Raw genomic sequence first — 12,842 nt, 5'->3', positions numbered from 1 at the left:
GTTCATTTTCAACTTTAATCAATGCTTAGTATTCCGTAAAATAATAATGCTAAAATTTTAAACATTGCTTAGTATTTGGCTTATATATATAGCTTCAGTATAGCTTGCTGTATAAATTATAAATACCCTTGCATTTTTACCCCATACATTGTTACAAGATTTTATACAAACTGAACTACTTTAAGTTTATTTCTTGTCCTTAACACTTTCGTTTCCTAGTTAACTCTTTCAGAAGATGTAAATTAGAGCAGACCATTTAAACGATACGTGAATAAGCTGAAGATAGAAGTTGTCTGACACGCCCACCTGTTACCTCAGCGGCATTCCCCGTTGCTGAGCTGTGTTGAGTTTGCCTAAAGGCTGAATATTTGACAAGATTAGATTTAATTTAACACTGGGTAAAAGTTCTGGTCGGATTTTTGAGAGATCTGTTGCCCAGTCAAAGCCTTTAACAGCTTAGTTTTCTCCAAAATCAAATATCTCATTGTTGATAGTTTCTTATACCTTCAGGAAACTTTTTGATTTAAATTTTGCTTTGACTTTGTAACTTACCAAATAAAATTAAACAAATAAAAAATCTGAAGTTTATTTTGAAATTAACTGTTATTTCTTTAAAAAGTGTCTTTATTTTAAGGGTAAAGTGAGAAATGACAAGATACGCGTAGGTTGTAGCCATTTAGAAGTAAAACTTATGCTGAAGTACCACTGAATTTGGTTATAAACCTCCATTATCAATTCAACCATTATCAATTCAAATTTCAACCATTATCAATTCAAATTTGATAATTAATGTCCATCCATTTGATTATAAGCAATAAATAAATCCGCTTTGAGATAAAAAATAACCAATTTTTATACATATTTAATATCTATTTTGTCTTAATAATGATAACACTATACGTAATCCCTTAACTGAAAGGAAGAATATTATTATTATTACTGCAATAAAAGAGTTTCATTAAGTTGTCATCAGATAGTTTAATCAGTTTAAGATCTCGGCTTTCTTTAGTCAATAATATCCTGAGTGATTGAGTTAGGTTATTTGAATACAGCAAAGGACATGAAGATTATCTGCCTAAAGGGAGAGATGCCTTCGTGAAAGATTTTCGGTAGATAACTGGATCGTTATGAGTAGAAGTTTGATTTGGTTTATTTGATTACAGCAAAGCTCTCGACGGCTATCTGCCTATGGAAAGGATTACCTTCGTAAAAGATTTTCTAAGGATAACTAGCTCGTAAACATGCTACACATGAGGGAAAAAACACGAAAACGCTAACGCAGGCAGCTCATTCGCGGGGATTTGAACCCTGAAGATAACATCAAGTGTTCAGCGACTTTACCTCTCGGGCCCTGGTGGGCCTGTTACGCATGGCGAAAATCGTGAAAACTACCCGTGCAACCAGAGCGTTCGCGTGGGGCCGAGCCCAAGGCGAATTACCAGCATTCACTGGTCTTAGCCACTGAGACACTTGTGTAGCTCAGTGGTTAAGACTTAGTCACCTAATCGAAAAAAAAAATTATATGAAAACATTGATTCGTATCTACAACGGGAAATTTATCAGTATATTTAAAAATATGCTCTAAATCATCATTGCAGTTTCTCCTGCTTGTTTGCTGAATGTTTCTTAGGTTTTTCGGTGCTAATCAGGCTGTTGACATTTTTCACCGTGAATACGATGTAAACTAAATTTTATCTGATACTAGTAAACAACCATTTTCATTCCTTTGGCCATATAATTGCAGTTTTTGCCAACCTTAACCTTTAAATAAGTTTCTTTTATTCTTTCAATTAATTAATTAGAGATTAAATAATTCTCTTTACAATCTTCTACAATTTTTTATCACGAATAAGAAAAGAACGAGGTATCCTTGATAAATGGTAAAAAGTTAATGGTTTATACTTTAAATAGTTTTTTTTTCATTGAAGCCCCCATTCTTTTATTATTCTTGAATAGTCGAAAAGAATTAAGCAGTTTCCAAGAAGTTTCCAAAAATGACAGCAAAACTTTTATATAGGTTTCAGTTAAAAGATTTTTTTTCTCTCTGTCTGATGGTGCAAACAGTAAATCTTTGATATTTTCATTGTGTTCGTTAAACGAAGATATGTATGAAAAAATCATTTAAACATTAAAGTTTAAAAATTCTAAATCGAAATTTAGGAAAAGCTCGGTTCACCACAATGTATTATCATCCACAAACAGTGCTTCCTCAAAATCTGAACTCGATAAATTACCAGGAAGAAAGGTTAAAAGTCAATGACAAACTGCCAACCATAGTGGCCTGTAGATTTTATAATTTTCATCTTAATGCAACATTTGTCTAACAGTTAGCAAATGGCATTACTGGATCCCTATTGCTGTACAGTATGTACGATGTGAGCAAAAATTCGCTTGAGGCATCCTTTGTGAGCTTTTTAAAATGCATATTTACCGGCAAAGTTTGAAATCCGGCATTCAATATAATACTTGAGAATTGTATATAATTTGTATATGATGCCTAAACCTAGCCGGCAATACATGTAGCGATTCATATTTCATACATTTCCTAGGTATTCTACAGAATGCCAAATGTCAAACCGGCAAAGTATGTAATACATTTCCGATTCGTTTCGAAGAACCAAAATACTTTCCAGAAGTTAATAAATGATGTAAAAAAAGCAAAATGACTACTAAGAAGGAACAACGAAGACTACTAGCCACTGAGTCGCTAGGATATGATGTCTGTGGAAAACAAAAGTACATTCATTTAATTCTGTTAAAGAAAGCGTCAATACTATACTACAGTATTACGTCACACAGGCGCCAAGTTATTTCCCTACTTCATTCACGAAAACTCATTTGAGTACTGGACACGGAAGACGTGACAGAATGTTGAAAGAACTTTCAACCAAATATAAAAACGTTACCTGTAATGATATTGAACTCTACACCACCTTTGTGAGCACTGCCAAAAAAAACAAAAAGCTATTAAAAAGGGCATTATTGTGAAACGTATGATTGTTTCTGAATTTAATTTCCGTTGTCGGGTAGATCTTAACGATTCTCAGTCTCAGCCAGATAAAAAATACAAATTTATTATGTTGTATCAAGATCATCTCACTATCCTTTTTTTTTTTTTTTTTTTTTTTTTTCATTACATGTTTCGAATAACAGTTTTTTAATGGCACTCTTTCATTAATTTTCAAAACAACATTTGTATTTTTGAGGAATGAATGTCTTTAAAAATAATAGCCTTATCATAACCTTTTTCATGCTTTGCCTAAATAGCATTTGTCATTCTATAGAATATCTATGTATTATGTACAATGCCTAGGGAAAGTATGTAATAATTCTCATATTTCATTCTATGCCTAAAATCGTCCGGCATTATGTACAATGCCTAGGCATACTATAGAATGCCGGGCCGTTTCATACTTTGCCGGTAACACATATGTGTATTTAAATATACATATGTATGTTTTTGTCTTTAAGAAAACGAATAATACTTCAATAATCATTTCTTGTTGACGTCAGTTACTCAGACAAAAGCTAACAATATCAGTGATGTGTTTACATTTTTTATGGGTTATAATATTATACTTGTATTAATTTCGTTTATAGTTATAAAATGAATGGAATAATATGCATATTTTCAATTCGCATTCTTTTTAACATTTACGCTGACTTTGAATCTTTTATTCCTTCCCAGACACGCAAACCCCGTGGTCGGGCCAAGTCGACCTGCGCTATGAGAGGACGAGGTTCTCGAGCGTGACTACAGGGAGGCTCCTCGGCCCTGGAGGACGCCGGGTGGAAACCGACGCACCACCCCTCACCTAATCCACCCCCGCACCATCACCCCCCTCCCCCGCCTGCTTCTCACATGCCGGGACCTATGAACCATCATCCACCCGGTGTGATGTCCCACCCGGGAAATATGCCGGGGCACATGCCGCACATGCCTGATGGAAGACCTCTAGATCATGGGTAAGATCTCTATATGTGTTTCCTGGAAGAAAAGAAAAGCAATGCATTTTTTAACATTCAAACTGATTATTAGATCACAAATAAGAGTTTATACTATAAACATATTGCTTATTATATAAAGGCATGTAACAAACCTAAAACTTTCAAGCAATGTCCCTGGTTATTTTTCTCACAGCTGAACCGTACCGAAAAATAGCTGTGCTATACAGAAATATAATTGTGCGTAACATAGTATGAATCATCATGAATTCAGCTGATGATCCATAATTCACTATGTGAGCTGGAAATAATAGCACTTTTGCAGTTTCATAGAATTCAATGTATAATATTCAGATTCATTTCTTTCAAGTATACGCTAATAGTGTTATCTTCAGCAATTAGAAAATGAAACTAGTTGATGAGGTATTTCTGAGCATTTTCAGATCCGCTAAAAAGGGGCTTATAAAATTAAGGATTTTTTACACATAATCAGATTTTTCATATCTTTCCAAATACAAAATATTATGCAAGAGTGATATTAAGGAAGGGAGAAGATTAGAAAATTATCCTTTCATTCTTCTTCCCAGAAGCAATACAAGTGCACACTTGGAATATACCTGGTTGTGAGGGTCAAGTCCTGGTCTTAAATGGACCAGATTTTAAGTCCTAATGTGACCCAGCTCTTGTTTGATGTACAACTCAGACATTTTTCTACGTATTGCTGAAATTAAAAAAATATATCTACAGTGACAGTTAGATAATACTGCATAAACACATTTAGATTGACTCTCTTAGCTTTTTTTAACATGAAGTTAATTGTACATCTTCAACTAACGAAACTATGGTGGGATTTATATTATTAAAATATCCTTGAGCTGCTCTGGAAATGCAATAAACAAGGCATGATTTTCTCATTCAGTTTACGTCTTGCTCGTATTTATATAATCAGGCCAATAACCGAAGCGCACACTGCTTTGCAATTCGTTTTCAACACTTTCTTGTATTAGAGCTCTTCGAAGACTTAATTCTTGTTTCTCTAAATTGTAAACGAAATAAAAGGTATTACAAAAGATAAATTTCTAACTGAATCATCAATAAACTTTACAAAATGTTCTGTAAGTTTCTTCAATGCCATAGTTCGATGTTCAAACATTGATTTTAGAGATCATGGAACAGGAATTCCCCTTCTGATGCAAACCTTATTTTGGAAGATTTTCCGAAAGCTATATTATCAAACTGTATATTAGACCCACACCTGAACTCCTCAGAATTTAGGAGGCAGAATCGATATTGCAAGCTACTGTACTACTACTAGTATTTACACTGCACGGAAAGGCTGGTATAGAAAAAGAGAAATAAGGGCAAAACTATCAGTGTGCAGCCATCTCATCATAAATCTCTAGCTCATTGATGGTTTCAACTGACACAAAGAAACAAAACAAAAGCCTCTTTCCGAAATCAGATGATCCGAATAGAAAGATGTGTTGCATAACATGACACTTTGAGGTATTTATTTCCTAAAATATTACTGTAGATCAGGGATTCCGAACTTTTTTCTTGCATCGACGTTTTCTAAAAGAATGGTTTTCTTCATCGACCCCCCTATATTTTTTGTTCTATAACATACATCATACAACATAATCATAATAAAAATGATTACTGATAAATAACTTAACAATTAGACTAAGAATATGAACAAAAATGGTTTATTAAATCTGTGTTTTATTATTTTTTGTATCATTCTTAATTTTAATATTACATATATAAACCAGTTTTCAGAAAAGAATAACACCTTCTAATTGCATAAAAATTCCATTTTAATTAATGTGATAGCTGCGCTTGATGCATTGGTGCAACCTGGCATGAAATTGCTTACCTTTATTATTAAATCACTTCGTTAAAACATACTGAATCTTTTTTTTTTTTTTTTACTCGGTAAATTATTGATTTAACCTAAGCCAAATTCGTAAGCCGGCAACTATAAATACTCTATGAATATGATTATATCACAAGTCGCTCTTATCTCTTCTGCAGTGTATGCTTGTTTTGTTGAGTAGTAGTTTCCACAACGGGCGTGGTAGTGCGGTACAAAGTACGGACGTGGACAGTGTGGCGGAAAAAAAATGTAGCAGTTAATCTCGTATAGTTTTTGCCAAATGTAAAGAGTACATTTAAATATTGATGACGTAATTTTCGTTTGATCAGAACTTGTATGAACAAGTTTCAACACCCGACACGGCTGTTCTGTGTGTTTTACTTTTTTCATACTACACTTATTGCATAAAAAACTTATAAATTAAAAAATATATATATTATTGATTTCAAAAATATATCGAATAACTTTTGCGGATTTTCTCCCTTATATTTATTTTATATATCTTCCCTACTATATGATATGGCGTTTTACCAGAAAATAATTAATTAGGAACTTTAGTGTAAGGTGACCAGATTTTAATATTGGTAAATCGGGACAACATTGACCGGGGGGTGATAAAACATTTGGTCTATATGGAGCGACCCAAATTTTCATGGAACGAAAAATAGTATTGTAATATATTTTTAAAATTTCAACACAAATACGATTTACAAATATAATACATTAAAAGAAATTATGTATAGTATTATAAGGTATTTCTCCCGCCTTCTTCGCATGCCTTCGTGGTGTGTTTGTCTGCACGCTGGGTGCGTATTTCAGAGGTCCGCGGTTCGATTCCCGGCGAAGGCGTTTGCTCATTTTTCCTTTCTCCTGCTTCCAATTAACCTAATGACTCTACAGTATTATTTTTGCCTTGGCATATTTCTCATTTGAGTGAATTTGTTTTAGTAGATTGCTGTTTTTGCTTGAAAAGTCATGAAATTTTTCACAAGAATTTGTTAAATTATATTTCACACATAAAATGGCTTTCAAAGTCTCAACACTTAACTGTGATTTTTCTGATGTCCGCACTTTATTTATCGTAGAAAAAAAGCGCTCAATCGCAGCATGGTTCCTGGTAAGAACAGTGCATATTCCATAGTTTTTAGTGGATTATTATAAGGAATATATATGCATTACTCATTTCAAAATGATGAAATATTTCTAACCATTTGTTCTCTATTGTGATTTTCGCTGATGTCCAAGATTTAAACTTTTCCTTATTAATATATTTTAATAATGATATCTAATTTTAAAAAAATCTTTTCAAGAAATATCACTATACGGAAAATTTTGAGTAATATGATCAAATGATTTTTGCACATTCCAATTAAGTCTTGTTTTAATGTAACCCAATGAATATGTTCAATATCATTGTAATGTACCATCCACTCTTCTAAATAATCTAGGCAGTAACTATAGAACATATGAACGTGATTCATGATATATGCACGATTTATTGCACATAGTTCTTCTAGCTGGCTTATACTATTATGGAGAGTTAACGGAAGAAAATTATTTTCTAACCGTTCTTGACATTTAAATTTTAAATTATTAACTTTATTTGTTACTTCGATTACCGAAATTTTGTCTCCTTCAATATGTTTTACAGCATTTTGAAAAAGAGTTGCTTGATTGTGTAAAACTTCTAGCCAAATTTTAGAATATTCTTTTTTAGAAAATTCTTCTAAAATTCTAGGATATTTATCTTGTAAAGAAAGTAGGATTTCAAAGGATCGTATACTTTCGACAGCTTTTTTTTATGAAAGGAAATTCACTTCTTAGATCATCGTTGAATTTGCATCTTCTTTTCTTACTCATTACGTTAAAAATCTAAAAAAAATTCAAATCATATTATGAATATTTATATACATATAACTTAAAAACACAGTAAGTAGGTACATACTTACATGAACATATTTTATTGTTAATCTATAAATTAAATTAATTTAATTATAACTGTATTTTAAAAACTGTAATTTTTAAGTAACTGTATTTTAAAAATTATTTAAATTTTAATCCTAGATTTCTTTCTAGCCGTAACATAAGTGTCACTTCCAAGGCCAGCGCTAGACTTTTTGCCGCCACTGTAAAATATAAATAATACGAGTACTGTCTGCTATATTCATGAAAATTTATGTATTTATGAAATAAGTAAATAAGTTACCTAATTATCTGAATAGCTGATTTGTTGGCATCACTTGTTTAACGAGCACTAGAACACAATACGATGTGTACCGTATGAGAGACATTTACAAAATATTTTCGTCGTTGCCAATGCCAATGAAATGCCATTGTTCTTTAAATCCAAACAATGGTGGTGAATACTAATAACTTATCAAGAATGCGAACTTTGTTAAGTAGTTCTCGATAATCAATTCTCAACAATAAATTGTTACTATTAAATTTAGACATTATAAAATTAATAAAAATAATATAACTCATATCCTGGCGAAATAGCCGTATATTCCTACTCGCTCTCCCGCCATTCCCTAGCTTGTCGGGCATTCTTCCCAAAAATCGAGACCTTTTTTAAAACACCGCGGAGCGTGGGACAAAATGTTAAAAACCGAGACGTCTGGTCACCTTACTTTGTAAGGATCTTAAGTTTTACTAACGTTTATTTTATTTTAAATCTTTACTATCACTTCTTATTTTTTACTTCCGGCCAGAATTAAAAGCTTTAACTTATTTATGCAAATTTGTCTTGCGAACGCCAAGTACTCAAGTCGTGGCTTTTTGCCAAGCAAGAGAGAGGAAGGAGCTATTAGAAGCAGGCCGCTTGCCATAGTAGTTTTACTCGGTTGCTGGTTGCCTTCAAGGCCAGAGGTTTAATCCTCTTGATAATTTTAAACGTATCGTAGTGTTAGCAGTTCTCTGTACTACATACGGCTTTTTGCTAATATACGGCCAATCTTGGAGTAGGCACTTGTTTGATTAATCCAAAGTTAAGTTTAGTTAATATTTTTATATTCTTACGTTCAGACCACAAGTGGTTGGTCTCTGTATTCCGAAGTCCGGAAATCATTGTAAAGAGAGAAAAATAAAGGGTTTCGTATACCCTTCCTGTGTGTATTGTCTACTTCCCAAATTTATTGAACATAGCTTTAGTAAGCTCCCTGTTCCAAGTCAGGACATTTAATGTTCCCAAAGCAAGTAAGGAGGAACACAAAACCTGATAACTTTAGTGATAAACATTTTTTGGAAGGAATCGAATCCTGACTTTTCAGATGAATTTACTGTGCGTATTCGGTTGTCGACCCTTGTATCATCATTGACCCATTTTAAAGTTTCATTCCCACGGTATTAATATTGAATTTCCTTTCAAATGAGAAGAAAATTTCTTTTTGGTAATCTTTAGTCAGCATATACTCTTCATGAAGCATAAAGTTTCTCCACATGCAAGGCATTCAATTCAGGAAGAATACGAGATTCTATAGAATCAAACTAATATCTCTCTAACTCCAGGCTTCCAGTTCTAGACTACCGGTTCTAGGCTTTTAATTCCGAGGCCGAACATTGTTTCCCTCAAAGCTTCGCCATGAAATTCAGAATTATTTCCAGATAACCTAAGATTTCATAGCATGTTGGCATTTAGTTTGGAAGAGGAGCATTGTAACTTATATTTTATGAAGATTTGAATAAATTTAATGAATTAAATTTCTTCACACAGTTTTATACAATATTTTATTCACTCTAAGATGTGCTAATTTTTCTTTTTAAATGTCATCATGATTCAAACTACTGCATCCAGACTACAGTTTTAAACGGGAAAACAGCTTTTTGTCGAGATATAAGGTTTTTTATTTGTTGTAGATATCTTATTATATGGACGTTTCAAAATACGTAATTACATCTATGCTGTTTTATACATTTTCACTGCTTGTGAATTCAAGAAATAATGTTATCTACTTATGTTACCTAACATACAACAGATGCCTATAACAAATAATACCTGCCATTGCTGAAATAACCTAAAAATACTAAAACTATTACTCGTTGAAAGGATAAGACATCCATATGTCCCTTTTATACAAAAATCTGCAAGTGTGTGTTTACAAACTCCTGTATATGGGCGAAATATGTCTTTTTTAATTAAAACATTTTAAGGAACTCCTTTTATTTGGTGACGTAGAGTGTCGGTCAGCACATCGATCTAGTTATTTGAAGTGCCTATGCTCGACTTCGGGGAGACCACACTTCAAGATTCCATACTCTCAAATACTTCTTTTTCACATTTAACTCCTGAGCTAAATTCGTGAACGATTGGTCTTTAGGTGTAGGAGTAATGTAAAAATTAAAACATCAGGGCATACCTTGTTCTTGCCATGTAATGAATCAAATTGTTCGATTGAGTACTTGAAAATCTCACGTTAAATTCTGGGCAAAAGCGCTGTGAGTATTTTCCAATTCCTTGTTGTTAAGTTTCTTTCTTCTAGTATTCTTTTTGAGCTGAAAAATTTCATCTAATTTCTGATTTCACACTTATTAATTTCCCATACTATCAAATTATAAATTTAATTGGTAAAATACTTTTTTTCTATAAATGGATGTTGTTCAATAGATAAATATTCAATTAGATAAATAAATATTATAACATATCTTAGCAAAAATACAGAAAATAATTCGTGTGTTATTTAATTGCTGCTTCTTTTATACATTTCTCTGAAAATATTTTGCTGCTTAAGGAATATATGTGAACGAAAAGACGAGAAAGGTGCTTTATTTGGGCACATCAAATATTAAAGCGATAAATCTGATCCCTTTTTTTTTCAATAATCATTGCTATAGTTAGTATTTATTACTTACCATTGGCTGAATTAACTAATGTTTCTCTTTCTTTTACTTTCACTGTGCTGCGTGATTTCAGTGAAGTATGAAAAATTAAAATACTGGAGTGAAATTGGATTCCCTCTAAATGTTGTAATGGTCTAGCATAATGAACAAATAGTTTTAGTCTGTGATCTATCCTGACTCAAAAATCAGAAACAAAACTATATTTAAAAGAAAGTAGGCAAACGGATTTGGAAAAGACGAACTGTTTATTTCTCATTTGTAAAAGTGGTGCTCACCCAGCGGCCAAGCGGTTAAAGTTGCTGAATACTGGTAGTTTGGTCCGGGGTTCGAATCCCGGGTTATCTGCATGAACATTTTCTTGGTTTTCCCCATGTGTAACGAGAATACGCGCCAATTTCCTTTAGAACGTTCTCCACGAAGACATCCTTCACTTAGGAGAGATACCCCTCGAGCGCTTTGTCGTAATTAAATAAACCAACTTTGTCGTAAAAAGTACTAATATTAGTTAGTTTATAAGGAATTATTGCATTCTCCCGAGAGTATGTTTCGTGGTGGAAGTGATAACAAGTCTAATTGCAAATTGAAGATCCATTGTTCGAATTTTGGAGAGAGCATAATTAATTTGTGATGTTCCCTAGCTCCAAAAAACCCTAAATATTCTCTACAGTTGAACACGAACTAGCGTGAAAGGTAACTAAGCACCAGCTGGATTTTGCGTCTCATGGCCCTTCAGCCGTCCTTTTTTAAGTGGGGGAGAGTATAAGTTCTAGCGTTCCCACTTGGGTGTTCTTATGGAGTAAGTGATACCACATCCAGCTAGCAATCGAAAGAGTTGTTGTTCGAATCCATACAAGAGCATGATTTTTCTCAAGTTTCTTGCTCCAAAGGAAAATTTCTTGATGATAATCTCTACAAACTCAGTCTGTTCTAGGGTTGAAACAATATACGTTCATCACCAGATTTTCATCGTAAGTGATAATTCCAACTTAAATATATCATTTAGTTTTTGCATGCATTTCTTACGGATTTATTCTTTTTAAAGTGTCATTGCCAGTCTCAGAAAGTAAATATTCATCTCTCTCTGTCAAATATCAATATTTTTTTAAAACCTGCGAAGAAGAGGCATTTTGTTTACTTTAAGAAGTCTTCCATAAAGTCATCCGTCTCGTTTAGTTTTTGTTTCTGATATAATTCTCACTTTCTTTTACTGTAATCGATAAAACAAACAGAGGAGGTACCTTTTGATGGAATACATACAGATTTTTACTTCATTTATTGTTGCAATTTTATAATAGCAAAGGCAAAATACAGTGATAAAGACTAGTTTGTTTTATTTTATCATGGAGATGAATTCGACGGTTATTTGTCTTCGTGAAGGATTATCTTATGAAACTTTTCTTGTTTTTGAAGACAAATGAAGAAAAAGCGCCTTATTTAATAGCTAAAAACCCGGCATCAACTGTCAATGCTCTTCGCTTTTTAGCTGCACGGTTACTGATATATGCATCTTCGGGTTCTAGGGACGACCGATGTATGCGTGGTTTATGTTTTCGGCGATTTGGTTTTGCTTAAAATATACAACTAAGCCTTAACTTAACACTGTTAATCTATATTACTATTACTTTTTTATCGATTCTAGAAATTACTGTTGATACTCTTTTTAACGTATTATCGATTCTCAATTAATCCACGAAATATTTCGGAAAGCAAAATTTTCTAATCTTGAGACAATGTAGACAAACGTTTGCTTCAGTAATATACAGCACGGTTTTTTTGCTTCATTTACAATGTTATAAAATACTACCCATTGCCGAACTTTAAACACTGCAAACACTTACAATAATTTCGACTGATTTTCAGCCAATTACCTGCCAAAAAACATAAAGCAACAAAATTAACCACGTCTCGTCATATATTGCGTTCAAATAACTTTTCTGTTGCTGTTCGCAAGTAAGAATTAAATGTGTGCTCTCTTACCTTAACATAAATGACTTTACCATAACATTAATGTCTTACCTTAACATAAATGACCTTACCATAACATAAATGTCTTACCTTGACATAAATGACCTTACCATAACATAAATGTCTTACCTTAACATAAATGACCTTACCATAACATAAATGTCTTACCTTAACATAAATGACCTTACCATAACATAAATGTCTTACCTTAACATAAATG

The 12,842-nt window shown here is 32.8% G+C and overlaps 1 protein-coding gene across 2 annotated transcripts in view; it reads left to right on the top strand.

The window, feature by feature from the left end:
• LOC118185708 (LIM domain-binding protein 2-like) overlaps positions 1-12,842 on the top strand; it is a 358,772-nt gene that overhangs the window by 174,882 nt on the left and 171,048 nt on the right. For both annotated transcript variants that reach the window (XM_085809198.1, XM_085809197.1), the window contains exon 3: positions 3,689-3,966. In XM_085809198.1, coding sequence (XP_085665324.1) covers positions 3,863-3,966 — 104 coding nt within the window. In that variant the 5' untranslated portion in view covers positions 3,689-3,862. The remainder of the gene's footprint in view (positions 1-3,688; positions 3,967-12,842) is intronic.

Source organism: Stegodyphus dumicola, chromosome X2 (assembly GCF_044657685.1).
Source record: "Stegodyphus dumicola isolate Sdum_Otavi_A_Nest chromosome X2, ASM4465768v1".
In the NCBI taxonomy this organism is placed as follows: domain Eukaryota; kingdom Metazoa; phylum Arthropoda; class Arachnida; order Araneae; family Eresidae; genus Stegodyphus; species Stegodyphus dumicola.
The sequence above is the reverse complement of the archived record's forward strand: the minus strand, read 5'-3'. Positions and strand labels throughout refer to the sequence as shown.